Consider the following 27,141-nt stretch of genomic DNA (forward strand, 5'->3'; position numbering starts at 1 on the left):
CCATAAAAAAAATACACCAGTGAAGAATAAAAGCAATTTTAAACATTGCATCATTTTTGTTTGTTGCTTAACTTTATACAATAATCAATTAAATATAAGAAGAGTCTTAGGTGAATTTCTACCTCAAAATGAATGAATTTCTATTCAATTTGCTTCCAGCCCATGTAATATAGAACATTCAACGTGACTCACAAATCAATTCAAATATTTACATTCCACCATTACAGCTTGGAGAGATAAACTCCATGCCTATATTTAAACAACAGCAGGCTCCAGTTTCCACAAGCTGTTATACATGAGCAGCACCTCGGGGCTTGCAAGGGTTTCTTGGAACAGCAAGGGACTTCCTTTCCCACAGGGATCAATGTTTGTGTGCCTGAGTTGTCTTTAAGCACCTGGGCTCTCAAACCCTGAGTGCTGAGTATGTTCAGGCAGCTGCTGGATGCATGATGCATCTCTACAGAGATACTGAATGCAACACTGGGAAAGAGAAGCCAATCCCAGCACTTGTACCTTACAGTCATCTGCCCTCACCCCCACCATTAGACTGCACTTCTGAATATTCCTCCTTGCTCTAAGTCAAAGACACATGGAAGAGAAGAACACAACAATAATGAGAATTTCATACAAAATCTAATAAATCTACATTAAGGGCGTGAAAAGCTTATGGAAAATGCATCTGAGCAAGAAATAATTCCAATAAGCACTCAGAAAAAGTGACATGAAGAACTCCAAGGCAAAAACCTGTAGAGCCAAAATGTGCTGAAGTGCTTTTACTGTAAGCATGCAGCATCTGGGCTGTGCAGCACACAATTCCCAGGTGTGCTGCATTTCCTGGCTACAACACTCACTTCTAGAGTCTATTATCTCCTGGAGAATGTATGCCTGGAAGCATCATTCTAGTCCATTCAGTAAAACAAAACTCCCAAAACTGAGTGGGAAGAGGCTGAACTACAGCAGCTGGAGCTGGAGTGTGGAAGAGGCAGCTCTGCTGTCAGGACTCACAAACAAGAACAGTGAGGCAGCCCCTGTGTCTGTGCAGAAATCAAAGGAACAGGAATCATCACAGAGTCTCCAGCACAGAGTGTGACTTCTGGAGAGGTTTCAGAGCCCAGAGGAAGGCCCAGGAGGGGTGATGGAGACTCCTGGCAGGCAGTGATGCCTGCAGGACCCGGAACCCGGGCTCGTCACAAGAGGCTGACTGAACTCACCGGTTTTTATCCTGCCCTCCCTGCCCCAAGGACAGAAATGCGTGACTGTCACACAGCCCTGCACACCTCTGCAGCCCTCAGAGCACCTCACAAATGGAGCTGGTGGCAAATGTCTGTTTTGTAGGTGGTGAAATGATGATGGAGTGCCTTGGCCAAACTCATCCCAAAAGGTCGGTGGCAGAAATGGGAGTAAAATTCAGGACCATCAAGGCCCTGTGTAGTGCATTATCCATCATCACAGGGCTCTGTAAATGAAGCCCTGCTTGGCTGAAGCCAGTGCTCTGCAATGGTTGGATGTTTTCTAAACTGCTACAGATTTCAAATACCCATAGCAAAAGCTGCACCCATTAAAAAGCTAAGGAAAGAAGTTACAGAGATGAAGATGTAAATGCCACATTTGTTTAGAGTAACCAAGCAGAAATGTAAAAAACATCTCAAATAAAGCACTTCCACATTTTTTTTCAGTTCTGTACAACCTTTGGTTACAAGGTTGAGTCCATCTGCTGCCTATAGAGTCCCTGGAGAGCAGGCCAAGTAAAGATGCACATGAATGACAACTCGAGGCTTAAACTGTTATCAACATTTGCAGCATGAACACAAAGCATGCAGAAAGGCAGCTGTAAAGTTCTACCTGGGGTTTTAACTCAAAGCACACTTTTCCAGCTTAAATAACCAGGTCTTAGTTTTACTCTAGATACCAATCAGCTACATGAGCCCACGTAATGACATTTATACACTGAGTATAAAATTTGCAGTTGAAATAATAGTTGCACCCATGAATCTGAGGGCAAAACTTGCATAAACAGAAGTGAGCTCTTTGTGTCAGGTTTCTTGTCACTGGAGGCTCATCCTAAGCAGTGTAAACATGACATAAACTCTGGTGCTGTCCTGCATTAGCCACACAAGGAAAGTACAAAGCCTTCTGTCAATATCAACACCTCACTCTGAGCTGTTTTAGCTCACATATCACTTCAACATCACCAGAGGACTGGCAGACAGGACACTACATAAATTCAGGGAGTTGTTTTGAAAGAACTGCTGGGAGAAACTTTTCCCTCCATGGAGAACGATAGCACAGCTCAGTGCATTGGAGGATTTTTAATGCTGTACTTGTGTCAGCAATGTGAGAGCCGGGCGGTCAGTGCAGGGCATGGATACCGACTCATCCTGCCGGGACACTCATCCCGAGGGGACTGCACGGGCTGTTCTCCATTCAAACTCTCCCCGCACTTCCACCAACACGGAGCGGCCCCGAATCAGCTCAGCGTTCCCTCAGAGCCCCGGAGCGGCGGTGCCGGGCTGTCCCCATCGCACACTCCGTGCCGGGCTGTCCCCAGCGCACACCGGGAGCCGTGCCGGGCGGGCCGGGTCCCCTCCAGCCCCCTCCCGGGGACCGAGCTGTCCCCACGCCGCCCTCGGGAACCTGCCCGGCTCCAGAGCCCGGGCTCCGCTCCCGCTCCCGTCCGCCGGCACGGACTTGTTGCTGCCGCTGCCCCCGCCTGCAGCGGCCGCTCCCGGGCCGGCGGAGCTCCGGCACCCGCGGCCGCCCCGGGAGCGCCGGCAGCGGCCCGAGGCTCCGCCCGCCCCGCGCCCCCCGCGTGTGCCGCCCGCCCGTTCCCCCGCCGCACCTGCCCGGCCGGCCCGCGGCACCTGCTGCCCCGCCGGCCCGCGGCACCTGCTGCCCGGCCGGCCCTCACCATTGTGGTTGACCCAGGTCGGCTTCAGCAGCTTCATTGTTCCCCGCCCGGGGCCCCCGCCGGCCTCCGCCCTCGGGACCCCAGGGCGGCTCCGCCCGGGCTGCCTCCGCGGCCGCGGCGCTCAGCGGCGGCCGGCCACCATGGGCCCGCGCCCGGCGCCGCAGTGCCCGCGCCCCCGGCCGGCCCGAGCCGCCTCAGCGCCGCTCCATGTCCCGGTGCCGCCGCCGCCCCGCCGCATCCCCCGCCCGGCGCCGCCGGCGATCCGGCACCGCCGGAACTCGGCGCCTGGCAACCGCCTAACCGGCCCGGCGGGAAACAGCGCCCCCGACCCCGCCGTTCCCCCGCCAGGCGCCGCCCGCCCTGCAGCGCGCGCGGGCGCCCCCTGCCGGGCGGAGCGGGGCGGAGCGGGGCGGGGCGGGGCGGGTGGGCCGGGCGCTCCGCCTAGGGCGCCCCTCGGAACGTTTGTGCTCCGGAACGGGGAACGCGGGCTCGGAGCGCGGCCGGCGGGGGCGCGGCGCACGCGGGGCCATGTGGGCGGTGGCGGCGGCGGCGCGGGGACTCCGCGGGGCCGGGCTCAGGTAGGGCTGGGACCGCGCTCCGGGACCGCGCTCCGGGACCTGCCCCTGCCCCGGGACCGCGGGGAGGGAGCCGGGGAAGCGGCCCTTAGCGGCAGGGCCTGCCCAGCCCATTCCTGGGGCTGGGCCCCCCCCCGCGCCTGGAGAAGTCGGTGCCTTGGTGCCTGGGCCGGTTCATCCTCCCGTGACAGCCGCAGAGATGCGACAGTCGGCATCGCCCTCCTGGTCTGAACGGCGATGGTCTGACCTCTCCCATACCAGCTCCTCTGAGGGGTCATTGTCAGGGCTTAAAACTGCTCTAACCTATGCAAAAACTGCATCTCTGTCACCCCTCGGTACCCTGGCGGGCTCACACCGACCTGTCCGTATGTGGGATCGGTTACCCAGCTCAAGAGTTTGAGGTCACCTCTAGGCAAACGCTGTGTCCTGCCATTTGAACCAAAGATGGTTCAAATCTTATCACTGTAAAATGTGAATAACAAGCAGCTCTTGTGCAGAATCAAGGACACCCGAGTCAGTTCCTCCTCATGCCTTATGTTGCTTTTCCTCCTGCAGCTCCTGGCTGCCCCAGAGCGTCCCGCTCCGAGGGAGTCACTGGCAGAGCTCATTGCTGGGGTTCAGGACATCCCTCCCTGTGAGGTGAGTGCAGCTTTCTTGGAGTCACACAGAAGTGTTCTCATCAACACAAATTTTCCCAAGTCCACATTTAACCTTTAACTGTACATATTTAAGTCTCTATATGCCAAAGCAGTTGGGAACTGTTGGCCTCTTGTGGAGAGTTCAGAGGTGATACAGTTACCACTTTGTGCTTGTAGGTAGCACAGCCACAGCTGGAAATGTTGGGATTTATGCAGTGCTCCAGAATTCCCTGCTGGGCAACACCAGGGAAAGCCTGGCTGAACCAGAAATGCTTGGCTGTGAAGGCAGAGGCAGCCCATGTGTCTTTCTGTGCCACATTTCAGTGCCTGTGTTTTGTTTTGATGCAGCTTGATTTAAAATACCCAGGTAACTCTTAGGAGAGGGACTGTTTCACACCATAAATGTTTGTTCAGTCTGCCAAGCAGGAATGAGAGTCAGTTTGTGTTTGTGGAGTGTGCAATGTCTTGGATCTGCATGGAGATGTAATATCTACAGCCTGAACTTGGCTCCAAATGCAGAAATTTCAGAAGCATGTATAAAACCACTTGAAGTCTTCTTTAATGTGAAATAAGAGGAATATTTGTTCAAGGCCAGGTGGGGCTTGGAGCAACCTGGTCTAGTGAAAGGTTTCCCTGCCCGTGGCAGGGGTTAGAACCACATGAGGTTTAAGGTCCTTTCTGGCATAAGCCATTTGTATGATAAACCTGCAATGCTGCACTCTGAGCCAGTTAAAACAACTCTAATTCAATTTTTTGTGGAACTTCCTCAGTTCATTCTGATGTTCAGCACAAAATTGCTTTCCCCAGGCAGTTACAGTTCTCTGCAGAAAATCTCAGCAGAAATGTCACTGGAAATTACATTACTTGAATAAAGCTAATGGCTGGAACTTGTGTCAGGGACAAAACAGTGGAAAAGAAAGTGAATGTTGCTGGTGTTGAATGAAAGGACAAAATCTCTTTTCATTTACTGTTTCCCTTGCAGAGCACAACCAAAGAAGAAAAAGAAAGTGGATGTGAAGAAAGAGCAAGCACAGAAGGAGCGTATGAAGAAAAAGCTTAAAAAGTTGGAAAAAGCTGCCCCAGAACTGATTCCAATTGAGGATTTTATAACCCCACTGAAGTACACAGAGAACAACAGGTCAGTGGGTCTGCCTTTCACCTGCACTCACAGTGAATTTCTCCTTCTGCACAACTGCAACACAGTGCCAGCCTTGGTACAAAACCTTACCCACCTCTATCAGGACAAAAATGTGCAAAGGAAATATTTGTTCTTGCTAAGAATAATGAAAAACAGTGCATTTCCTGTTAGAGTGACTGGAAGACCTCACAGACTGACTAAATTATTTGTGAATTCAGTGTATTCTCTGGGTTTGGTGAGGGTTTGTTGCCTGGTGGTGGGATTTTGGGATTTTTGGTTTTGGCATTTTGTTTTTCTTAGTCTGGTCTTTGGAGTCAAGCTATTTCTGTATTAGTGTTATCCTTCTCTTCATCAGGGTGCGAAGTCTTCCCGCTCTGTCTCCTGAAGAGTCTGAAAGAAGAGTTTTACTTCTGAAGAAGTGGTGTTTGTTTAAGCAGAAACAAGATGAGGCAGAAAAGAAAGCAATTCAAGCCCTGGTAGAATCTCAGCAGGAGGCTCTGAGGGAGCTGCAGCTGGAATCCGAGGAGCTGTACCAGGCAGCGATCCTGAGGGATGAGGGGCTCTTCCCCTTCGAGAGGGAGGGACCCAGTTACACCCCGCCCCTTCCTGGCTACGATCCCCCCGAGGGGAAGTGCGTGGACATCACCAAGGTGTACACACAGTGACAGGGGAGCTCCTGCTTCAGTGCCAGGAGGTGCTCAGTGACTGGAGGAAGAATGGAGTAATAAACAATTTTTCCTGCAGGTTACAACACTGCAGGATGTGACTGTAAAATAATAAATGAAGTATCTCTGTGTTTTAATGATGATCCACCTAGCAAAGCTACTCGACCTTACATAGTAATAAAACCAATTTATTTTCTCATATTGCATGTAACTGTTGTAACTAAGTTTCTGTGAGTTTGCCCCAATACAAACCAGATCTCTCTCTGCGTTCGTTTAAACCTTTATTTTTGAGTAGTTCTGAGTAGTCCCACAACACACAGCACCACTGGAGAGCAGTTCCAGGGTGTGCAGCCCACAGGTGAGAAGCTCTTCAACCACCACAACCCTGATTCTGGGAAATGTCCTTTAAATGCCAGTATTTGGGATTGTCCTGAGCCAGCAAGGAAGAGTGGAAGAGTCCTAGCTTGTTTTTTTCCCCCCCATTTGGCAGGCCTGCGGGGTGGGTGGGTACCTTGTTCCAGAAGTGCTCGGTGCCAGCTGGTAGGGCAAGAGGCCCTCAGAGCTAGAGCATGTATGCATTAATTTGAAAGGTGCCTGCTGAAATGAAATCCTGCTATGTAAATCAACAGTAAAAGACCACAACCAAATTAAGCACCTCAAATCTCATTTTAAAAATACCCAGTGTCTAAATAAAATTTCAGAAATTTTGAGTGAGTGCTAAAATATTGTAGGGCAGAGGTACAGCTGAATAACTTCAAGATGATGCAGAAGAAAAAAAAAAACCATAATTCTGAATTGTGTATTATGTTGCTGACCAAATGCAGAAAACAGTCTTAATTTGATTTGTCATGGTCAAGTGGTAGATACCAGTCAGATGGTGGGCTCTTCCTGAGCTTCCACACTGGAGCATATTTCTGTTTTTCCATAACTCGAGCTCTTTCACTCTTGCACAAAGATTCCTGAAATACAGGAAAAAAAAATATTTCAGTAATAGTGTTGCATGCTCCGGTCATACAGAGCTGATTTCCTGCCGTGAACATCTGAGATAACAGAATAAAAATTTATCATGCTTAAGCAGAAGTGCTAAATGTTATCTAAGTAAGCCAGAACACAAGTTTTGAACTAAATAATATTTATATTTTGCCTCTGGCTCCTAAGTTACAAAGGAAACTCGCCAGAAGCTGTCCTGGCTGGCGGGAGGGAGGAGCTGGGCTGGAGCCTGCGCTGCAGGGCTGGGGGTGTCCCGTGCCCGCGGGGCTGGAGCCGGGGGCATTCCCAGACACCCCAGCGATGCCTTTGCTCTGTAAGGTGGCTGATTTCCCTCTTAGGAAGGAAATGGCACAGTAACAAAAACCAAGAGCGTTTACAGCTGAAAACTGAAAATTCTCCCTGGGTCCTTCACTGGATTTTAAGACAACCCGACCCACCTCCGGCATTTCCAAACCCTCCCCAACCGCCGCGGCTGCGGGGCTTCAGTGCCAGCAGCCCCGGCCTAGAGAGCCCCGGGAGGCCGGGACCGGGACCAGGACCAGGAGCGGGGCCGGGGCCGGTACCTGCGCGGCGGGGGAGCGGTCCCTCTCCCAGGCTCGGCAGGCCTCGTAGTCCTCCCGCCAGCGGCCGCACTCCGGCAGCTCCCCGTGCGCGTAGTAGTGGTGGAAGGCGTGGCGCAGCCGGCGGCAATGCTTCCACTCCCCCCAGTAATCCTCGCACGAGCGCGGCGGCTGCGGACGGACATGGCCGGGCTGAACCGAGTCCCGCCGGGCTGAACCGAGTCCCGCCACCCGCCCGATCCCGGTGCTCCCCGGCCCCGCTCCCGCTCACCCTCCAGGAGCTGCCCGTGCCCTCCATGCTACCGCCTCCGCCAGTGGCCACCGCGCCTACGGCGGCACCCGCGGCCAATGGGGAGAAGCGGCATAGAACGGCCCCGGCCCGGCAGCCAATGGCATGGGGCGGCTCTGTCCCGGCAGCCAATGGCGAGGGGCGGCACAGAGCGGCCCCGGCCCGACAGCCAATGGCTGCGCGGCTCCCGCACGGGACCAGCGCAGGCCGCAAGCTCGGGCGCTGCCCGGGGAGGCGCTGGGGGTCGCCCCGCAGCCCCCGGCCCTCGGCCAGTCCGAAAATCCCCCGGTCCTCGGTCGGTCCCAAATCACCACACGGGCACGCAGCTGGGAACGAGGAACTTTACTCGGGCTCGCAGGAGAGCGCAGGGTTGCAACCCGGTACTCTCGCCGGCAGACGAGAGAGCGCACAGGACACGCTCGCACCATTCCAAAGCGGCACCGGGCAGTGCAGATGGGTCCCTCCTCTCCCTACATGTGCCAAGAGATTGCTACGCTACGTTATAGTATCTGAACTATTAAAAGGCATGTTATTAATTATAAATATAAAAAGCAGTTACAGGGGGTTTGCTTAGAATGATTAATAACCCAACACCTGAAGCTAAGCTCAAAGAGACTCCCTGCACTAAAATCCTAAACACCAAAGTCACCCTTCATTTGCACCACACCAAAAAGCTGATCTGAAATTGTGGCAAAATACATATAAAGGGAGGAAAATACCAAGCACAGAGCAACATGAGATCATCATCACTCAGGAGATGAAGGGAAGATGTAGTCTAAGAACCAGACCCTTAGTAGGGTAGAGCTTGTTAGCTTTGCTTCTTAGGTTTACCACAGATCTGCGTTCTCCTCTCTACAACACATACAAAAAGCTTCTTCCAAATTCCCAGAACTGACAGCTCCAGCTTTAAACATGAAGCCAAAACACCTATCAAGTGCTCCTGTGTTGCAAAATGATCTCTCAACGGCAATTATTAAGATCCAAGATGCTGCAACTGTTATTTTATTTTCCCCCTAACTAGCTGAAGGTACCACAGCTTAGGGCTTTCTTCCTTTCTTGCGCAGGGACTGCCCCTCTCCTGAAAAGGCAATAAAGCGGCTTCCAGACTCATCCTGGGAAAAGAAAGGGAAAAAAGGTTTTACCTCTTGGCTCACTGCTTGTGTGTGATGAAAGCTGAACAACTGTTAGCAAGAATACTCCATCAGAGCAGCCACTGACTGTAGACATTTCACATCCCTAATCTAGATAAAAATCACTTTCCTCCTGAAAATAAAGTAGCAGCATTTTGGTGACCTTTCAGCCAGCTGGCTGAATAAACTAACACCAGGCCAATCTCCTTCCATCAGTAACAAGGACATCAGAGGCTGCTTCATGTGACTCAAACCATTCTAAACAGCTACTTTTCAAAGGAAGCATGGTGTAAAAAAAACAAGGGGAAAGAGAGAAGGGCCACAAACTTGGATCTTAGTTCTAATGTTCTAATTCTGTGCAAAACTGGGGGGAGGATTCAACTTTATTTACCTCTTCCACCTTCTTAACCAGCGGACGTGAATTCCTAATGAACGTGATTCTACCGATCTTGAAGTCATAGTTGGGAATTCCTCTGCAAAAGAAGCACAAAAATATTATGTTTATAAACTGTTGAATCTGACACAGAGAGACCTCTTCTGTGTCTGTCAGTGTAATACCAACACTGACTGCACACTTTCATTTCTAAATAATTCCAGAGTTAAACCACTGAATTGTTTTCTGAAGAAGCAAATAATCAAATACTGGAGTTGTTGTGGATGGTTGGCCACAGGCATGTTTCCATTAGCCTGTGGCTAAGAAAGTCTATTTTCTAAGGCAAACTCATGACAAAATGAGTTTGTTTATATTGCAGGAGCAGAGAAAAAACCAAACTCTGCCCAAACACTGACCCTGCACTGGTTTACAAGTGAATGATGCAGACATACCTTCGGATGTCCCCTGGTTTAATTGGTGAGGGACTGGGCTCCACACCTTTCTTCTTGCCATCCAATCTGTTCCCAGATCCAGAGAATGCCTGTGGATACATAACCACTTTTAACTGAACTCCTGGCATTTGAAAGCCCACTGCACAAGGATGTTTTATCTGTAAAATGTTACAGCAATTTTGATTTAGTTTTTCAATTCAGCATGGTTCTTTTTGTTACATATAAGCTGATGAATCGTGGGTGTAGGGGTCTGTCTCAGTCTCCCATCTGCCCTTTGCAGAGAGCAAGTCATCCTGCTCCTGGCTGTGATCACACAGAACAGTCTCAGGCACTTGCCAGTTAAATAACAAGCATCTCTAAGAACAGGTACCAGTATTTTGCAGTTGTTCAGCAGAGCTTTCTCTCACCATTTTACAGCATTCAGAAACCAGCAGAAACAGGGCACTTACACGAAATCCTATATCGCTCACGTATCCACTGTGGTCTGTCTCCACATCCTGACAGAGAAAAAACAAATTCATTTTGTTTCTGCTCTGACATGCACATGACATGAAAACAGTTCCAAGTATTTCTGACCAAACAAAACTTCAGAACAATCACTCTCCCAAAACATCAGTTGGCAAACAGCAGTCCCCTAAATAACACATGCAAAAGCTTCTGGTAAGTAAAATTTCCCCCTAAGAACTTGTTTAAATAAAAATATGTATGTTGGTACTCCTCCCACAAACAATAGTGACTTCTAGGGAATGCATTTTGGAAGAACAAAAGTTTAACATACTGCAGACTCTTCATGTTGTGCACTTCTTTCTGGTTCTTTGTATCCCAAAGGAGCATCAAAATCCACCTATTTACACAAGAAGCATGAAAAAAACCTATGATTAATATTTTTCTTTAAATCATAAGCTTTATACTACTACTCTTCAAAACTCCATGAACAATTATCACTACATTTGATCTAAAAAGAACTAAGGTTTGGTTGTTAAAGATTTTAACTCAGAACTAAAAGAAGACCAAGCGTCCTAGGAATGAACCTTAGCATGTAATGGAAACAGAGCAGTAAAACAGCTCCACGTTATCACTGAAATATGAGTCAAGACAAGGCTATTAAATAAAACTCAGATGAAACATGCCAAAGCTAAACATTAAATTCTGGGCTCTGCAGTCACCTGATGTACATGAAGTGCCAATCAGGATCACAGATGGGGTTACAAAGGCACCTGAGCACTCCCAAGTGAGTCATTGTCCCTACCCCAGGGACTGCACCTTTCTTGCAGCACCAGCTGGGCTGGGTGTGCAGAGCTATCACTGCTCAGGTGCCCTCTCCTCTTGGGGGGAACACAGCTAGGGCAGATTTTCCCCATCAGCTTTGACTTACGTTCATGTCACACTCTATGATGGACACAGCCTTATCTGGTTTGGTCTCCATCACCCGAAGCTCATAGATCTGAAACAGACAGAGGCATTTGAAGATTGCATTGTGTGTAAGGAAAGCACATTTAAACCTTTCCCTCCAGACCTGAAGGAAGTGTTCTTTAGGTGGAGAACTAGATACTGCAGGGTCTCTAGAGAATTTAAAAGCAAAAGTTTTTAACTTAGAAGTCTCTCTGGCTTCTGTACACATTACTGAACCTTGCTGCACTCTTACTGTACTTTAATCTGCATTTTTGAAAACAAATTCTGAATTTAGGATAAATTCTTTCCTTTGACTTGTAAAACTTTCAACAGCACAAACATTTTTTTTCTTATGGGTCCAAAGAAACTTAAACAGCAGCTCATAAAAATACTTAGCTGACTCCATTTTCCCTTCAATAGAAAGCCAACTGTGAAATCTGCCATGTGGGATTACTTGTCCAAACACTGCACAGCTCTGGGTCGATTGTTTTAGTACCAACATCCAACAACTGAACTTAGTCTCCAGCCCTCAACCCTACACTGTACCTTTTCATTGTAGTTGATGGCAATCACATCCCCAGTAGTCAGACAGGCAAAGTTCCTCAATGCATTTTCCAGTCTTTGGAGTATGTTAAGATGAAATATTTGTTTTCAGTGAAACATCAAAGCCTTAAAGTCACCATACTGTACATCTCTAATCCTTAGTTTCTCAAACACGGTTTAAAAGTCAGCAGTACTGCAGACAGGATTTCAGGAAATGTTAGGATGTGTAAGTTCTTCAAAGGGACACTCAAAACTCATTGGATTTTAAGCCAACACTCCTTCTTCAGAGCACACTTTGTACCAGCAGTTGACCACATCTCTGTACATCAGCTCCCCATCCCTTTTGTTTGCAGAAGGAGCAGCAGTGGCCATGGACTACAGGCAGTGTATGAGCCACACATGAAAACTTGCTCTGTTTGATCATTCCAATTTGGAAGACATTTTTTCCCCTTATTCCATAATTGAATAGGAAGGATACACAGCTTTGGGATTGGTGATGTCAAGAAAATCTGGACTTTGTGGCTGGAATTTTGAGTAAGTAGCAACTTGCAGATTCACACTCTCCACTTGCACCAGGCCTCCTTCTTCCAGCAGCAAATTCTGCATCATCTGCAAGAATGGAAACAAACACACAAAGCCCCATCAATGTGTCTGGTGTTTTCAAATATTTCTCCTGTACATATCAGCTCTGGTGTATATTCAATTTCAGGAAGAACAGTCAGGTGCACATTAAAAGCAGTCTGCTTTGCTAAGTTAAACTTCTGCAGGAGGCAGCCTGAGCCAGAACTGAAGGCTGTTGTAGAACATGACCAGCAGACAGGCACAGGAAACATTCCACCTCCTTAATATTAACTTGGCAACTTGCTATTCCTACTTTTCAGGTTCTGACAGTCCAGCACAAGGCAGCTCACCCAGTGTGGAAGATAACAGATGCCCTCATCAGCTACAAACTCCAGCACCCCACAGTGAGTCATTCTGTCTGAGTTCTTGTTGGTCAGCTTGAACAGCATGGGGTAAGTAATATTAAGGCGGCCTAGTGAGAAAGGAGAGAAAAGTTTTCTTTGTTAAAAGCCCCTAGCACATTTCTGAAGCTTTCAGAGATCAAACATCACCAAGAGAATGGGCCAGACCAAAGGGAGGATTCCCCTCACCCCATTATCCCAACTGCTCAAAACTACAGAGAAAGCAAACACACAGATCCAGTGTGGCACTGCACTCAGAACTTTAAATGCTCAGGGAGCCCAACACTTCAGATGGCTGTACCTAAAGGTAAACAAGCCCCATGAATTCTGACAGAGAAAATACCTTTAAAATACATTTTTAAAACTGATTATTCTCAGAGTGTCTATTTAAGACTTAAATAGATAACTAAAATACACATTTGTTCCTATTTTTAATGTTGTTATTCCAGAATAAAGTATTCACTTACTGAGTTGATCCAAAGCTGATGGTGGCATAATTACTGCAGAAATGAATAAGAATGTAAAATCAGGAAAAGTACATCCATACAAGAGTACATAACACACAATTTTATCCTTCCTTTCTCTAAAATCTCTTTTTAAAAAAGGGCAGATCCTAAAATATAAAAATTCAGTTTTAGACAGTTCAGTAGAAGCAGTCATGACAAATATCTTGCTATGTGGAGATTATTATAATCAGGGAAAAATAAAAGAGAAGAAAAGGTTTTACAATGCTTTTACTAAAGAAAATTTTTCCCAAAGCTAATTTTATTTGTTAGGGCTCACAGGTGCTCTTCAATCAATACCAACTCAAAACAACATAGCATCATTCTGACAGCCTGAAAATTAAGTTGGCCAATCTTTTACTTTCTTTATACAAATTAAATGAAGTGCAACACGGCGGGGAGAAGAAACTCCTTAATCACAAACTTCCGTGGCTCACACTAGATATAAGATTGTAACAAGAAACTTTATGGAAGAAGTCTCTCTCCTTCTAATACTCATAAACCCCGACTCACTTGGTAAACACTTTTAATTACCGAGCAATGCAAGGGAACATGACCCCTCCTCCTTCCTCAGAGCCCGACCCAGGCTGCTCTGTCACCGTGTTTTCAATATTCCCGGTGCCTCGGCCAAAAGCTACGATACTCGACACTATTCACAAACACTCTGCCAACAGTTTATTAGTCAAAATAAAACATGCACATACTCTTCCCGCCTTTCTCCACATCTGACCTGTCATTAGGTCCGGCAAGCATGGATACCGAGAAGCAGCGGTACTGGGTTGAAAAACGGTTCTGGAACACCCGGGGGATGGGGTGGTCAAACATATTAAAGGAGAACTAGAGAGGAAAAACAACACAGAGAAGAACGCGACCATCAGTATCTACAGCACACCGAGTGCCACCGCACCCACTGAGGGCTCCTGAAGTGACCCGGCCCCTCCCCGGCGGCCCCCCGCTCTCACCATGGCTGCGGCGGCGGCGGGCGCTCGCTCGGGGCGGCCGGGCCGGGCCGGGCCGGGCCGGGCCAGCGCCGCTCCTTCGCCTCACGGGCTGGGCCGGGCCCCACCCACGGCCCCGCCCCTCCCAGCGTGCCGCGCGCGCCGCCCGCCCGCCCGGACATTGCGGGTGAGGGCGGAAGCCCGGCCCTCGCGCCCTCCGAGGCGGCCATCGCCGGGAGTCCCTTCTGCCCGCTCGGCTTCTCTTCGGTCACCGGGTGCTGACGCGACCCTGCCGCCTCTTCTTTGACCTCCGTTTATTGGCAAAACATGCAACTGGCCCTTAGTAAAGATGGCGGACGCGGCGACAATACCCAGCAGGGTGCTTCCGGCCGGAGCCCTCTCGGGATTGGCCAGCAGCGCGCATCGTCACCGCCTTCTCCGCATCCCATTGGCGAAGCCCCGGAAAGGATTGGGCAGATCGCCCTGCAGAGGCGGGGTGAGCGTGTTCCTATTGGCCAGCGCCTCATGAAACGCGGACCAATGAGACGCGGCGCTGCTTTGGCGCCCAGTTTGAGCGGGCGCGGCCTGCGGCTGCCGCCCGTTCCCGCCGCGCGCGCCCGTTCCCGCCATGTTCGTGTCCGACTGCCGCCGGGAGTTCTACGATGTAATCGTCACCCAGGTGCGGGCAGCGCGCCGTGACCGGCCGGGGCGGCCCCCGAGCAGCCTCCCCCGGGGCTCTCCCCGCTCTGGGCTGCCGCGGTACCCGCCGCCTCACGGCGTAGGGTCGGTGTGGGGCATCCCCGGTCGGCCCGCGGCGGCTGAGGCGAACCGGCCGAGGCCAACCGGCTGAAGGGCTGCGGTGCTCTGGGGCAGTGCCGGCCCCGCTCCGGGGGCTGCGGGGCGGGGGTCGGCGGCGGGGAGCGCCGGCCGGGCGGCCGCGCTGAGGGCGGGGGTCCGGCGGTCACCCGGGTGGTCAAAAATTCCTTTCCCGGGTGTTTTCCCCTTCCCTACCGTTGGGAACCGGGAAAAAGCAGCGTCAGCGCCGTGAGGTCTCGCCAGGGATTTCATTTACGGTTCGCCTCCTTCCGCATAAGTGTTTTTGTGTGTTCTGGATCTCATGCTTAACAATGGCATCTCTGAACTTTAGTTTAGTTTAGTTTAATATCTTTCTAACAGTTTTGGTGTTATTTGCCCAGACACTAAATACTGTTTTCTGCGATCTTTGGTGGTTTTCCTGCAATCTTGTAGCACATCTGTTTCCCACTTGTATTTTGAACCCAGTGTTTGCTTAACTCCGTTCCGTGTGGTAAGGTGGTGAAGCTTTTGTTGGACAGTCTTTGGGCATTTCTGCCAATGAAATGATATTATGGACTGTGCAAATGAAAGCATTTATCATAATATCTCCAGCTGTGAGCAAAATCTCAAAACACCCTTCCCCTAAAACAGCACTCACAAAACAAACAAAAACCGAACCAACCAACCTCTCCCTGTCCCCTCCCCACCAAAAAATACCAGCCAGCTTTGAATTATGTGCAGGAATTTATTTCTTGAGTTGCCTTGCTCTTGCTTTTGCTACAGTTTTTTTTTTTGTTAAAACTGGAGATCTGTACTGAAAACAAAAGCTATTCTAAACACAACGAAAATAATTGTAGGGCTTGACTCGGTGTGAAACTTCAAAAGTATGTGAGGTTCAGAGGAGTCTGTGTAATTACACAGGAGCTGAAACATTTTGGGTATGTGGAGTTCCTTGTTTTTAATATCGACAGATATCCAAACTGGTTAATTTTGGTTGCAGTGTCCATTCAGAAGCAATTGTTTTATGCTTATGATGATCTCTATGTGATGTCAGTGTTCTGTGCATTTCATGTACCAGCATGCTTTTTTTGGCACCTCTATTAATGCTATTATTTTGTTGTTTTTACAGCGTGTTCTTCTTCTTGTTGCTTCAGATGTTGATGCATTATGTGCTTGTAAAATACTCCAAGTAAGTCTGGGTTCATTGTCACTGCAGGCTGACAGCATGAGAAAATATGGATGCCCTGGGATGCTCTACATGGGTGTGAGCAGGGGAGAGGGGGAAGCTTTAATCTGCTTTTGTAGCCTTTGCTTCCATGAGTTATGGCACTGCAAACTGGTGATTGACAGTCTCAGAGCTCACATAGATTTGTCATTTGGGATGAGATGTTTTTATTTTAAGGGTGTGTGTGGAACAGAGTCACAGCCTGGTGTAGCATTGCAGAGAGGCTGTTTCCCCTCCCCTCTGCTCACAGCTGTTCCTTCCTTGCAGGCTTTGTTTCAGTGTGACCATGTGCAATACACACTCGTGCCAGTGGCTGGGTGGCAAGAGCTTGAAACTGCCTTTCTGGAGCATAAAGATCAGGTGAAAAATACTAGAAAATTTTTGAGCTGTAGCTCATCGTTCGTTAAGATAAACTGCTTCCCTTCCCCAGTTTAAAATATCAACACTTAAGCTCATTATTATTATTGGTTTCCTAAAACTGGGGTTACAACTTAACCCACCAGTAATAAACTTGTCAAGTTTTTAACAACACCTCCAAAAAATGTGCTATAATGTTGATAGAGTCAAATGAAGTTTGCACAAATTATTAGATATAAAGGTGCTGGTATTGAATGTCCAACATCCCTGAATTTTGGGATTTTTGAATTTTGTGTGCTTTGCCTTAAAAAAAAAAAATTCTGCCTCAGAGACATCAAATATCAGAAAGTAAACACAAGTTTTGGCAATGATGAGTGTTCTGTAGGTTTTGTAAATGTATTTTCAGTTTTCTATGTCTCCTGGCAATTTAAGTAACAAGCTTCTTCTGTTTTTTCTGCTTTTGATTGCAGTTCAAATACTTTGTTCTTATTAATTGTGGTGCCAATGTAGACCTCCTGGAAATCTTGCAGCCTGAAGAAGACACTTATTTTTTTGTATGTGACAGTCACAGACCCATCAATGTAGTGAATGTTTACAATGACACACAGGTAAAACTTTCCTTTCATAAAAACCTCCCCAGAGTGTGGTGGTGAGCAGTGTAGTGCTTTTCTGTGTTTGCAAAACTGGTTAGAACATTAGCTTGTAGGTCAGAAAGCAGCATTAATAAATAAATATTTGCAGTAGTAATGTACATGACCAGAAAAAATCCTTTTTCCAGCAGTGAAATCTCTAATGTCAGCAATGTGGTAGTTGTCAGTAGTAAGCACCTGTTAATCTTTTTGCTGTAAATCAAACTGCCATAAATCAGAGGATAAACATCCCTTCAGAATCTGACATGTATTATTTCTCAACATCTAGCAGCACCTAGAATTTAAAGTATCAAGAACTAATTATTTTATTTTAAAAAGCATTAAAAGGATAATATTTTCAATAATGCTCTAACAAAGGAACATGAATTTTTACTCTTATTTTCAATAAATCAGTGTGGTCTTTGTGTTAAAAACCAATGTTTTGTTATGCCAGGAGCTAATACAGCCTAAATTAATTTTTAGTTTCTAAGTAGGAGTGCATTTTGCTCACTAAATAAGATACTTTAAAGTACAGCTTTCTCCTTGCTAGATTAAGCTGTTGGTCAAGCAAGAGGATGATCTCGATGTTCCTGCTTACGATGACATCTTCAGAGATGAGGAGGAGGAGGAGGAGGAGGAAGAGGACTCAGAGAATGAAAGTGGTGGCTCAGAGCCCCTGGAGAAGCGCAGACGATTTGAGGAGGTTTGTTCACTGCTCTGTTCTGAAAGGAAGAAAAAAACCTCTGCTATTACATATATTTTACATCATAATTATATTTGAGTTTAAAAGTTGTGATCCATTAGGTCACAAATCCAAGTGCAAGATTTAAAAATAATCTACAACAACATGTAGTTTCACATTAGCAAAATATTTATTTATCTGAACTACACAGAAATATTTTCTCTAAATTTAAAAAAACCTGTTTGAACTTACTTATGCATAATTCTTTGTATAATCAGTGAACTGGAGAGATCCATCTCCTAACATGTGCTGTGGGCTTGGCAGTCTAGCATTAGAATTTGTTTAGATATCAACTCCTTTTACAAAACACCTGTTTGAGAAGATACAAACTCACAAATAGTTTAGCAATGCATTTTATCTGTGCTTGTAGCAGTAAACTCACAAAAGTTTGTGAAATGTGCACATGAAATTTAATTTGCCATGTTACTTGTAGCATATTTTCTATTTATATTACAAAAGCAAAAAAAGGCATGAGACCAGCAACATTAAGGGACAACTAAATATGAAGACAACCTTAGATTTAATAAATATTTCATGTTATCTTTGTTATCTTCCAATTAGCATTGTGCTTTTTTTTCCTAGTAATTTGAAAAGGCACTACCTTAGCCAAAGGAGCTATCCCATTCAAAAGAAAATTACAGATACACAAAAGCTTTTCTCAGATCTGTTAAATATTTCACAAAAATCTTGTGTGCTCCTTGGCAATATTTTTGGTAATGCTTTTCTCATTACATTACATATTATTAATGACAATTTTTTTAAAGGAGAAAAAATATTTTTAATGAAAATTTTAATTACATTTTTAAAATTAAAGTTTAATAATTGAGGTATCTAGATGCTAATCTATTAGAATATTTTTTCCTAGCTTTTTAACATCCTGGAAATTTATTTATAGGAGGTGATAGAGAGGACAATGAAAAGGAGACAAAGGAGAGAATGGGAAGCACGCAGGTGTGTAAATGGGTTTTTCTTATGTTGCTTCTTTTTCTTTCATTTTTAATAAAAATCGTGTTAAGAATACAAACACAAGATAACAAACTGTGATTTGCAAGATGCTTTGGTTATAATTTTGTTTAGAAAGTTGAGAGAGATATTTAGTATATAAAGATAAAGTCTTTAAATGGAGGAAATTGTAAATAGTAATTTAAAATTTGAGTACCAGTAGGTGCATTGGCTCACTTCAAACAGCTGTAATATTCTTATCTTGTCTGTCCTGGGGTGAAATTTGTCCTTCTGTTTTCTACTTTTACAATCCCACTGTAGTCAATAGGAATGAGCAGGAACAAATCAGATAAAATGGGATTTGAGGAATAGTGATGTAATTATTTTTCTTTTTTGCTTTATGAGTACATTTCTGTGTGGTTTCCACACTGTTACTAAAGTCTAATTGCCTTACAGATAAACAATTTCTAACCCAAGTGTAATATTTTTAGTTGCTTAAATGAAATAATGAAATTTAAATATTCATCCCTATTTCTGTTTTTTTTTTTTTTTAATTAATTTTCTGCAATGACCACTTCTCCACTCAGTCAAATCTGGCTTTTTTTCTCCATTTTAGACGAGAAATTCTTTTTGATTATGAGCAATATGAATACCATGGAACCTCAGTAAGTATAAACTCTGTTTGCCATAAAACTTTAAGGTGACAGTGTAAAAGTAATTGGGCAATATCCAATGTTATAATTATCTATTACAATTATATAATTGCCTAATAATACTATTCAATATAATAATATTATTGTACCTTGCATTTTTATATATTAGTGTTGTGTATATATGTAATGCAGTTTATATATTTTTATATATATATATATGTAGTTGAACTTAGTCTAATGTTTTATGGTTTCTTTTAAATCTTAGCAAGGGTATCTATTTACAAATTACTGTCACAAAAAGGCTTGAGCATGTAGGCAGGTTGTTTTTTTGTCTTTCAGAGTGTCAGGATATCCCAAACACAGCACTTAGGGTATCAAACTTTCTGTCATTTCACCTCTCTGATTATTTATATTTAATTGTTTGCTTTCTATATAATGCAGATTTACAGAGCTCTCTAGAATATTTTTCTTTCTACTTCATATCTTGGGAAGGAGCTGGCAGATTTTCAGACTGCAGGGTGATTTCTTGGGCTTTAGGAACGTGCTAGGACTTGGCAGATTGAGCTGTTCTGTTTGTTTACTGAACTGTGTCTTGTGTTCATTTGTCTTTTTGCTTCTCCCTCTTGCAGTCTGCAATGGTGATGTTTGATCTGGCATGGATCATGTCTAAGGATTTGAATGACATGTTGTGGTAGGTTTCCATCATCATTTTCTGTAGAGATTGGAAGCTTAAGCCTGCCACAAAGGCAGGCATGGTTTCCCAAAATTATTTTGTTTTTCTCTGAGATTCCAGTTTCTTTTGGGGGTGAATACTTGTCTTCAACTAGAGGATGCATCTGTGTACATTAATTAAAAGCAACAACAGATTTTGCATGGAAAAAAGGAGATTGGTACTATATGTGTATGTCTGCAAAAGAGGGAATAATAAAGTAGATAACTTTGTTATTAACTTCTCTGTACTGCTGGTAAACAATGCTTCTGATTTGTTCCATTACATAGTTAGAGGGTTAAATATAATATACTCTACTGGAATATTTGTATGTTTAACCTTTTTTTCTATTTCTTTTTTTCCAAAAAATTTAGGTGGGCTATTGTTGGCCTAACAGATCAGTGGGTCCAAGATAAAATCACTCAGTAAGAAAGTTTTTTTTTTTTTTAAGTTTATTCTTTTATTATTAATATTTCATATTTATTTGTCTGTCTTACAAAATTTTATTTTTGGGAGTAACTAGCAGCAATTAGTAGAGATCAGGAAACATAAGGGTATTATTATAACAGATATAAGTAATTAACAGTGATATTAAATATATAAATGCCTGAATGTGATCTGTTGCCTTCCAAAGATAGGAAGATATATATTTAAAAAATAATTTTCTATAATTTAGAATTTTTAAGTTAACTTTGTTTTTCACAAAATTATAAACCAATCACTTCTAATCTGGGAGGAAATTGTGTTTAATGGTAGTTTACCTGAGCATGAACTTGATACAGCTTTATTAAAGGTAGAAAATTTTGTGTGTGTTTTGTATCCTCAAGGTTCTTTTATGGTTTTAGATAACAAGTTTAAGATATTTTTTCCTCTTTTTTTATTTCCTACTAGATATGATCAGAATTCTAGTATTACATGTGCAGACTCAAATTCTCCTGTTATATTTTTACTAATACATGAACATTTTCAAATAGATAAGTGTAACAGTATATTACACTTTGTGTAATTTTGTAATATACTATTACACTTATCTTGTAATATGCTACACAATATTTCTGATTTCTTTGGTCTCTCTATTGTTTGGTTTATAGTGTTATTTTGTTTTGGGTATTTTGTGGGGGTTTTTTTTTTTTTTTGGTTGTGGCATTTTGGTGGGTTTTGGTTTTGTTTGGTTGGGAGTTTTGGTTTTTTAATTTTAATTGTCTGGGTAAAAATATGAATATTGAAAAATTAATCAATTATTCAATAATTGATGAATTATTGAAATTATGTTTCAATAATTTCAATAATTATTTAACGAGTCGGGAGGGTTTAAATATGTATCTACAGTCTTCATGCAGCAGACTTTAGGAAGCATTTTTATTTTCTTGTAATCAAAAAGAAAACTTCCCAGGCAGCAGGTGAAGTGGCAGACTGTTTGTGTTGCAGGATGAAGTACGTGACTGACATCGGGGTCCTGCAGCGCCACGTGTCGCGCCACAACCACCGCAACGAGGACGAGGAGAATTCCCTGTCCATTGACTGCATGAGAATTGCATTTGAGTATGAGTATCCTTAAAGAAGGTCTGGGCTGAGCTCCTCTGGAGTTTTTGTCTAGGGAAAAAAAATGCCAGCATTATTTCTGCTTAGAGTGGAAATAAAATAAAGGGAAATGTTTTATAGTGGATGAATCTCTGTTCCAGCTGCTCGTGGGGCTTCAATTCAGTTTCACCTTTCAGAACTGCTTACAAGTCACCATTGCTACTCTTGGGTTACATCACCTGAGCTTCTCACTGCATTTTATGCAATATGTAAGGGCAGCTGAATCTTTTCCTGCTCGTGGAGTTTGTAGGGTCAGAGGACATTGGTGTTTGCAGTTATTTGCCTTAACTCCTGCTCAGCCTGCGCCTGGCACTGTACCAGCACTGGTCTCTCTATGAAAGTCTCTGCAACACCTGCTACACCTCTGCCAGCCTCAAGCTTTGGTCTGTGCAAGGGCAGAAGAGGCTCCAGGAGTTTTTGGCTGACATGGGGTGAGTTATAAAAATATGGATTTTTTTTTTTTAATGACTTACAGGAAAATATTCAGAATATAGCTGGCAAGTACTCAAGCTGTCAGCTTTTAAATATGATTGTGGGGCTCTGAATAGGTGGCAGTGTCTGTCTCTGAGTTACACAACTTGTGTATTGGTTTACAAGGAACATTTGCTCTATGCTTTTATGGAATGGCAGCTCAGTAAAGTAACCTCTGCTTCCTTGTATTCACTTTTCAGTGACTGAAAAAACAAACGCATGCGAGTTTAGTCAGACTTAACCATGGTAAATGATCTAACAATTTTAAAAGTCTTATGAGAAAAAGGCAAAATACTTGTTTATCCTGGCATACCTGTCAATGAATTTTTTTCCTCCTGTTCTTAGTTTGCCCTTGAAACAAGTGAAACAGAAGTTTAATTCCATGGACATGTCTTTGAAAGAAAATCTTCGGGAGATGATTGAAGAATCTGCAAACAAATTTGGGTAAATTGTTTTAAATACAAATGTTTTATCTGAAAATACTTTTCAATTAAGTTCAAATATTTTTGTATGAAGATGATCTAATATGTTGTTTTTAAAAATATGATTCTTAGATTGACAAAGTAACACTGGATTTGTTGCAAATGTTAGTATAAAGTTTTTCATCATATACTTAAGATTAACAAACTGGGAAGACAGCTGGTCACTGTTGATAATGTTAATGAACTTTTCTGGTTTATTTCATTTTGCAGAATGAAAGATTTGCGAGTTCAGACTTTCAGCATTCACTTTGGCTTTAAGAACAAGTTCTCAGCAAGTGACATAGTTTATGCAACAACTTCTCTCATGGAGAACATAGAGAAAGAGGGGCCTGAAACAACTAATTTCATTAAGGCTTTGGACAGTCTCTCCAGGTACTGAAAAAATGCCTCTTCAGTATTTTGCAATTTTATTTAGGGAAATGTATTGGGATTATGGATCTAAAGTATGAATTTTTGCTTCATAAGCTATTGAAGAAAAATATCAAAATATCCCTGTGAATAGTATTTTGATATAATTTTTATGTCAAAAACTTTTTTGTACCAAGGAAGTGTCTATTTTTATTCTTTTTGTTGCAGGGGTAACCTGGACAAGCTGCACCAAGGACTGGACCTGGCCAAAAAGCAGCTACGTGCCATTCAGCAGACAGTGGCCAGCTGTATTTGCACCAACCTTGTCATTTCCCAGGGGCCATTTCTTTATTGCTCCCTCATGGAGGTCAGAATTGTGTGTTTGGCCTCTCATTTGAGACTCCTTTTTGGCTGTATCATCCTTGAATAACGGTTGCCCTAAGTGCTTGGCCCAGCAAGAATTACTCTGTAAGAAAGAACCAATATCTCTGTACAGTGCTGTCCTCTGATGGGTCAATATTGACATTGCTCTGAACTCCCAAAGGCAGAATCACCCCTCATAAAGGGGAGAGGGCTTTGCTGCAAAGCTGGGTGAGCTCAACCTGTATTGAAATGGTTCTTGTTAGTGTTCTTTGAGCCACACACAGCTTCTAGACTTGTTAGTAGACAATAAAACTAAGTAAGAGTAAGAATCATCTTGGGCTGTAATTAAAATAATTCTTCTTTTCCTAGGGCACACCAGATGTGAAACTGTTTTCCAAACCAGTGTCTCTATGTCTGCTTAGTAAATACTTACTGAAATCCTTCGTTTGCTCTGTAAGTAAATCAAAAGCATTTGACTCACAAACTGCTGGCTGGTGTAGTTCTAATTGTGCTGTCAGATACTTGCAGTTGATTATTAAAAGCATTAGAGGAAACTATTGACAATTTTCTGCTGATTGGATGATTTTAGCATATTTGTGAATACTGCTGTAGGGAAGGTACCTATCTGGAGACTTCATAGCATTGAGTTTTCATTACCAAGATAATAACAATCTAAACATTTGTGTAATTTTGTAAGTTTTGAGGGAGTACATCACTGAAATTTCTATTAGTCCTTAAAGTAACTTTTACTGTAAGGAACAGTGAATTAAGATATCCTGTAAAGAAACCACCTTCTTTGAACTGCAGAATATGTGTATCCTTAGGTGGCTATTTGTAATGCTATCTCACATGGAGAGCTGATATTAAATTGCTTTCTGACCTTGTGTAACACAGAGATTTTCTGACTTCCAGACAAAAAACAAGCGCTGCAAGCTGCTGCCCCTGGTCATGGCTGCACCCATGGATGTGGAACAGGGAACTGTGATCATGGTGGGGATTCCTCCAGAGACAGAAAGCTCAGACAAAAAGAAGTAAGAAAAGTGTTTACAAGTTCTAAATCTGTCTCTGAAGTAAATATACCTTTCCTGTACTATTTAATACTGATTATGTTTACTTGAATGGTATCCTTCTCAAAAACACACCTGCATACTGTGTGCATGGGGTACTTTGAGAGAGGATACAGATCTTCAAGCAGGATCTTGCAATCCTTGCAAGGTTTTTCTTTTCCTTCCCTCTTAAAAGAGGGAAATAGTTCCTTATATGGCCCATGACTTCATTTCTAAAAGCCTCCAATGTAAAAATTTTTGCAAACGAATAAGTGAGGTGTGTGTTGAATACACAGCACCTGTAAAAACATCTGGAATCCATTTCCACCTCTCAGCCAGAAAAAAGTTCCTTGCTTCTACCTCAGTAAACATCCTTTCCCGTGACACTCATCCGTATTTCTGCTCCTGCCTCAGCTTTTTTGGAAGAGCCTTCGAGAAGGCTGCGGAGAGCACGAGCTCCCGGACGCTGCACAACCACTTCCAGATGTCCAGTGAGTAGCGGGGCCCGCAGGGGGCGGTGCTGGCTCAGAGCCTGCCTCCCACTGCACGAACCACAGAGCACCCAGCCCGTGCACAAATCAGAGCACCCAGCCCAGGCACAAAGCGCAGAGCACCCAGCCTGGCTTTCTGGGACTGTCTGCATGTCAGTTCTGCATGCCCTGATGGTTTGCACATGTGCCCTTCACTTCACAGTCCTTGATGTTGTCTGTGAAGGCTTTAAATTTAGCAGCGTGATATTGATGGGATACTTCAGCAGTGAAATCAGCCTATCTTGCCCATGCTTAAAAAAAGAGGCTTTTTAAACAATATCTATCTATGCATGTTGAACATAATCAGAAATATTCTTAGATTTAAGAAGTGCCTGCTCTGTTGTGGAGTGAGCACCTGTGGTGGTTCTCATTCCCATGACGAGGGAAGAGATGAGAATCTTGACTCCATGTTTCAGAAGGCTGATTTATTATTTTATGATATATATTATATTAAAAGAAAATTATATACTAAAACTATACTAAAATAATAGGAGAAAGGATTTCATCAGAAGGCTGGCAAGGAATAGAAAGAAAGGAATGATAACAAAAGTTCGTGACACTCAGAGAGCCCGAGCCAGCTGACTGTGATTGGCCATTAATTAAAAACAAACAACATGGAACAATCAAAGATGCACCTGTTATATTCCACAGCAGCAGATAATTATTGGTTTTCTTTTCCTCTGAGGCTTCTCAGCTTCTTAGGAGAAAAATCCTGACAAAGGGATTTTTCAGAAAATATCATGCTGACAAGCACCTGCGAATTAGTTTGCTAATATTTAAGCACAAAATAAACGATGTCCTTTGCATTTTGCCCAAATTGCTTCTCCTTCTTAAAGATGGGTAAAAATAGAAATTGGTATACTCAGGCTTATTGTTCTTCAAGAGAAGATACCTGGTATATCTTCTGGTGATATCTGGTATATCTGTCAGTTATTTGCATCCTGTAATAAAATATTTCATATTTTAGTAATTGAATTGAAAACAGAAGATCGGAGCAAGTTTCTGGATGCACTCATTTCTCTCTTGTCTTAAAGGTAAGACACTGTAAGGATTACTTTAAAAATTATTATAAATCAAGTAACCTGCCACTATCTGTAGAGTATTTTTGTAAAATGTGGCAACTTTTAGTGAAAATATAAATTGAAGCTGAGAGTTTCTTACAAAGACAACTGTTTTCCTTTGGAGGAGGAGGCAGACAATGTGAAAGCAAAATTTTTTCATCCTTAAGAGATTTATTTAAGTTTCATCATCCCTGTGCTTCTCTGTCATTGTTCCTAACTTTTTGTGGCTTTTTAACTCATGGTGGAAAAGGAGTTTGTGTTGTGAGAGAAATATTAGTTAATTGTAGCTGATCCTCTGTTACTGACATTTAATTCTGATGGCTTCTTTGAGCTCAGGATGGAATTTTGGCCACAGCAATGCCACTGGCTTTGATGTTAATGAAGAATTTGCATTTTTCTTTCCCACTGTTAGGGTTGTAGCCTAGGTTGGTGTGCAGTTTCTACCTGGAACAGAGATGGGGATGTAATAATTTATTTGTGGTTGTCAAGTAGCTGCACACTGGTCCAAAGCTGCTTGTTAGACAGCAGAGGCATGCATGGCTCACAGGATTTCTACATCCATTTGTTCCTTTCTTTACCCTCTGACTACTGATTGTTTTGTCTTCTGTTCTTGTTGTGCAGTGGTGCCTTTTGGCTCCTTGTGCTGGAAGCTGAGGATGAGACCCTCTGAAATGATTTTGGATGTTCCAAAGTTCATGGTGCTGCAGTTTTGGTGTGTCTTAGGTACCGGTACAGGCCTGGACTGGTGTTTTTATGCCTTTTAGGAGGTCAAAGGGATTTTGATCTCAGCACAGAGGTATTGAACACATCTTTGTCTAAACATCCTACTCTGGTAATGGCAAAGGCTGTCACCTGGTATTTGTACATTGGATTTCTGTTTATCAAGCCTGCTTTTATTAGTAGATGTACTATTGCGATGTTCAGTTGTTGACTGACAACAAAAAATAGGTTTTGAAGTTCCATATTTATATTACTGTTCAATTGTACTTTTAAAGTTGTCTTGAATGCTTTTTATTTTTTAAATCAAACTATTTGAAACTCTCCTTGAAGTTCTAGAATGCTGAAAATGTTTTTTAGTTTTATCAGATTGAAGTCTTGTAGTTTAATTGAAAGACTTGTTTTGTGAGAGGAGTTTTTAGATTTCAAGGTTT

At 43.8% G+C, this 27,141-nt stretch overlaps 5 protein-coding genes across 7 annotated transcripts in view; 2 read left to right on the top strand and 3 right to left on the bottom strand.

Moving 5' to 3' along the window:
- LOC128945262 (protein HIRA) overlaps nucleotides 1–2,977 on the bottom strand; it is a 32,136-nt gene extending 29,159 nt beyond the window's left edge. Inside the window, exon 1 of one of the 2 annotated variants that reach the window (XM_054288973.1) lies at nucleotides 2,909–2,977. In XM_054288973.1, coding sequence (XP_054144948.1) covers nucleotides 2,909–2,945 — 37 coding nt within the window. In that variant the 5' untranslated portion in view covers nucleotides 2,946–2,977. Of the gene's footprint in view, nucleotides 1–2,839 lie in introns of both variants that reach the window. The other variant, XM_054288971.1, reaches the window with a different exon arrangement.
- Nucleotides 2,978–3,436: 459 nt separating this feature from the next.
- On the top strand, nucleotides 3,437–6,108 carry MRPL40 (mitochondrial ribosomal protein L40). The gene is made up of 4 exons (XM_054288988.1): nucleotides 3,437–3,486; nucleotides 4,039–4,122; nucleotides 5,104–5,259; nucleotides 5,615–6,108. The coding sequence occupies exons 1-4, from the start codon at nucleotides 3,437–3,439 to the stop codon at nucleotides 5,922–5,924; spliced, it is 600 nt and encodes a 199-aa protein (XP_054144963.1). The 3' UTR covers nucleotides 5,925–6,108.
- A 479-nt stretch (nucleotides 6,109–6,587) lies between these two features.
- On the bottom strand, nucleotides 6,588–7,803 carry CUNH22orf39 (chromosome unknown C22orf39 homolog). Its single transcript, XM_054288993.1, has 3 exons — nucleotides 7,746–7,803; nucleotides 7,478–7,645; nucleotides 6,588–6,883 (listed from the first exon to the last, which is right to left on the bottom strand). The coding sequence occupies exons 1-3, from the start codon at nucleotides 7,770–7,772 to the stop codon at nucleotides 6,758–6,760; spliced, it is 321 nt and encodes a 106-aa protein (XP_054144968.1). The 5' UTR covers nucleotides 7,773–7,803; the 3' UTR covers nucleotides 6,588–6,757.
- Nucleotides 7,804–8,090: 287 nt separating this feature from the next.
- UFD1 (ubiquitin recognition factor in ER associated degradation 1) lies at nucleotides 8,091–14,132 on the bottom strand. Of its 2 annotated transcripts, XM_054288985.1 has the most exons (12): nucleotides 14,081–14,132; nucleotides 13,823–13,955; nucleotides 13,083–13,115; nucleotides 12,565–12,686; nucleotides 12,132–12,262; nucleotides 11,657–11,729; nucleotides 11,094–11,162; nucleotides 10,497–10,562; nucleotides 10,168–10,215; nucleotides 9,719–9,807; nucleotides 9,285–9,366; nucleotides 8,091–8,875 (listed from the first exon to the last, which is right to left on the bottom strand). In XM_054288985.1, the coding sequence occupies exons 1-12, from the start codon at nucleotides 14,081–14,083 to the stop codon at nucleotides 8,801–8,803; spliced, it is 924 nt and encodes a 307-aa protein (XP_054144960.1). In that variant the 5' UTR covers nucleotides 14,084–14,132; the 3' UTR covers nucleotides 8,091–8,800. The 2 variants fall into 2 exon arrangements, with proteins under 2 accessions (XP_054144960.1, XP_054144961.1); XM_054288986.1 differs by lacking the exon at nucleotides 14,081–14,132 and having other exon boundaries at nucleotides 13,849–13,928.
- A 552-nt stretch (nucleotides 14,133–14,684) lies between these two features.
- Nucleotides 14,685–26,661, top strand: CDC45 (cell division cycle 45). Its single transcript, XM_054288976.1, has 19 exons — nucleotides 14,685–14,735; nucleotides 15,981–16,040; nucleotides 16,344–16,436; nucleotides 16,904–17,041; nucleotides 17,613–17,765; nucleotides 18,700–18,755; nucleotides 19,363–19,411; nucleotides 20,029–20,090; nucleotides 20,483–20,533; nucleotides 21,537–21,656; nucleotides 21,989–22,120; nucleotides 22,506–22,604; nucleotides 22,853–23,014; nucleotides 23,219–23,357; nucleotides 23,723–23,806; nucleotides 24,266–24,384; nucleotides 24,814–24,890; nucleotides 25,897–25,963; nucleotides 26,612–26,661. Exons 1-18 carry the CDS (start codon nucleotides 14,685–14,687, stop codon nucleotides 25,959–25,961), a joined length of 1,710 nt encoding a protein of 569 aa, XP_054144951.1. The 3' UTR covers nucleotides 25,962–25,963; nucleotides 26,612–26,661.
- Nucleotides 26,662–27,141: the final 480 nt, after the last annotated feature.

This window comes from Melozone crissalis, unplaced genomic scaffold (assembly GCF_028551555.1).
Source record: "Melozone crissalis strain CALT ecotype California unplaced genomic scaffold, PUWL_Pcris_2 ptg000063l_1, whole genome shotgun sequence".
Classification (NCBI taxonomy): domain Eukaryota; kingdom Metazoa; phylum Chordata; class Aves; order Passeriformes; family Passerellidae; genus Melozone; species Melozone crissalis.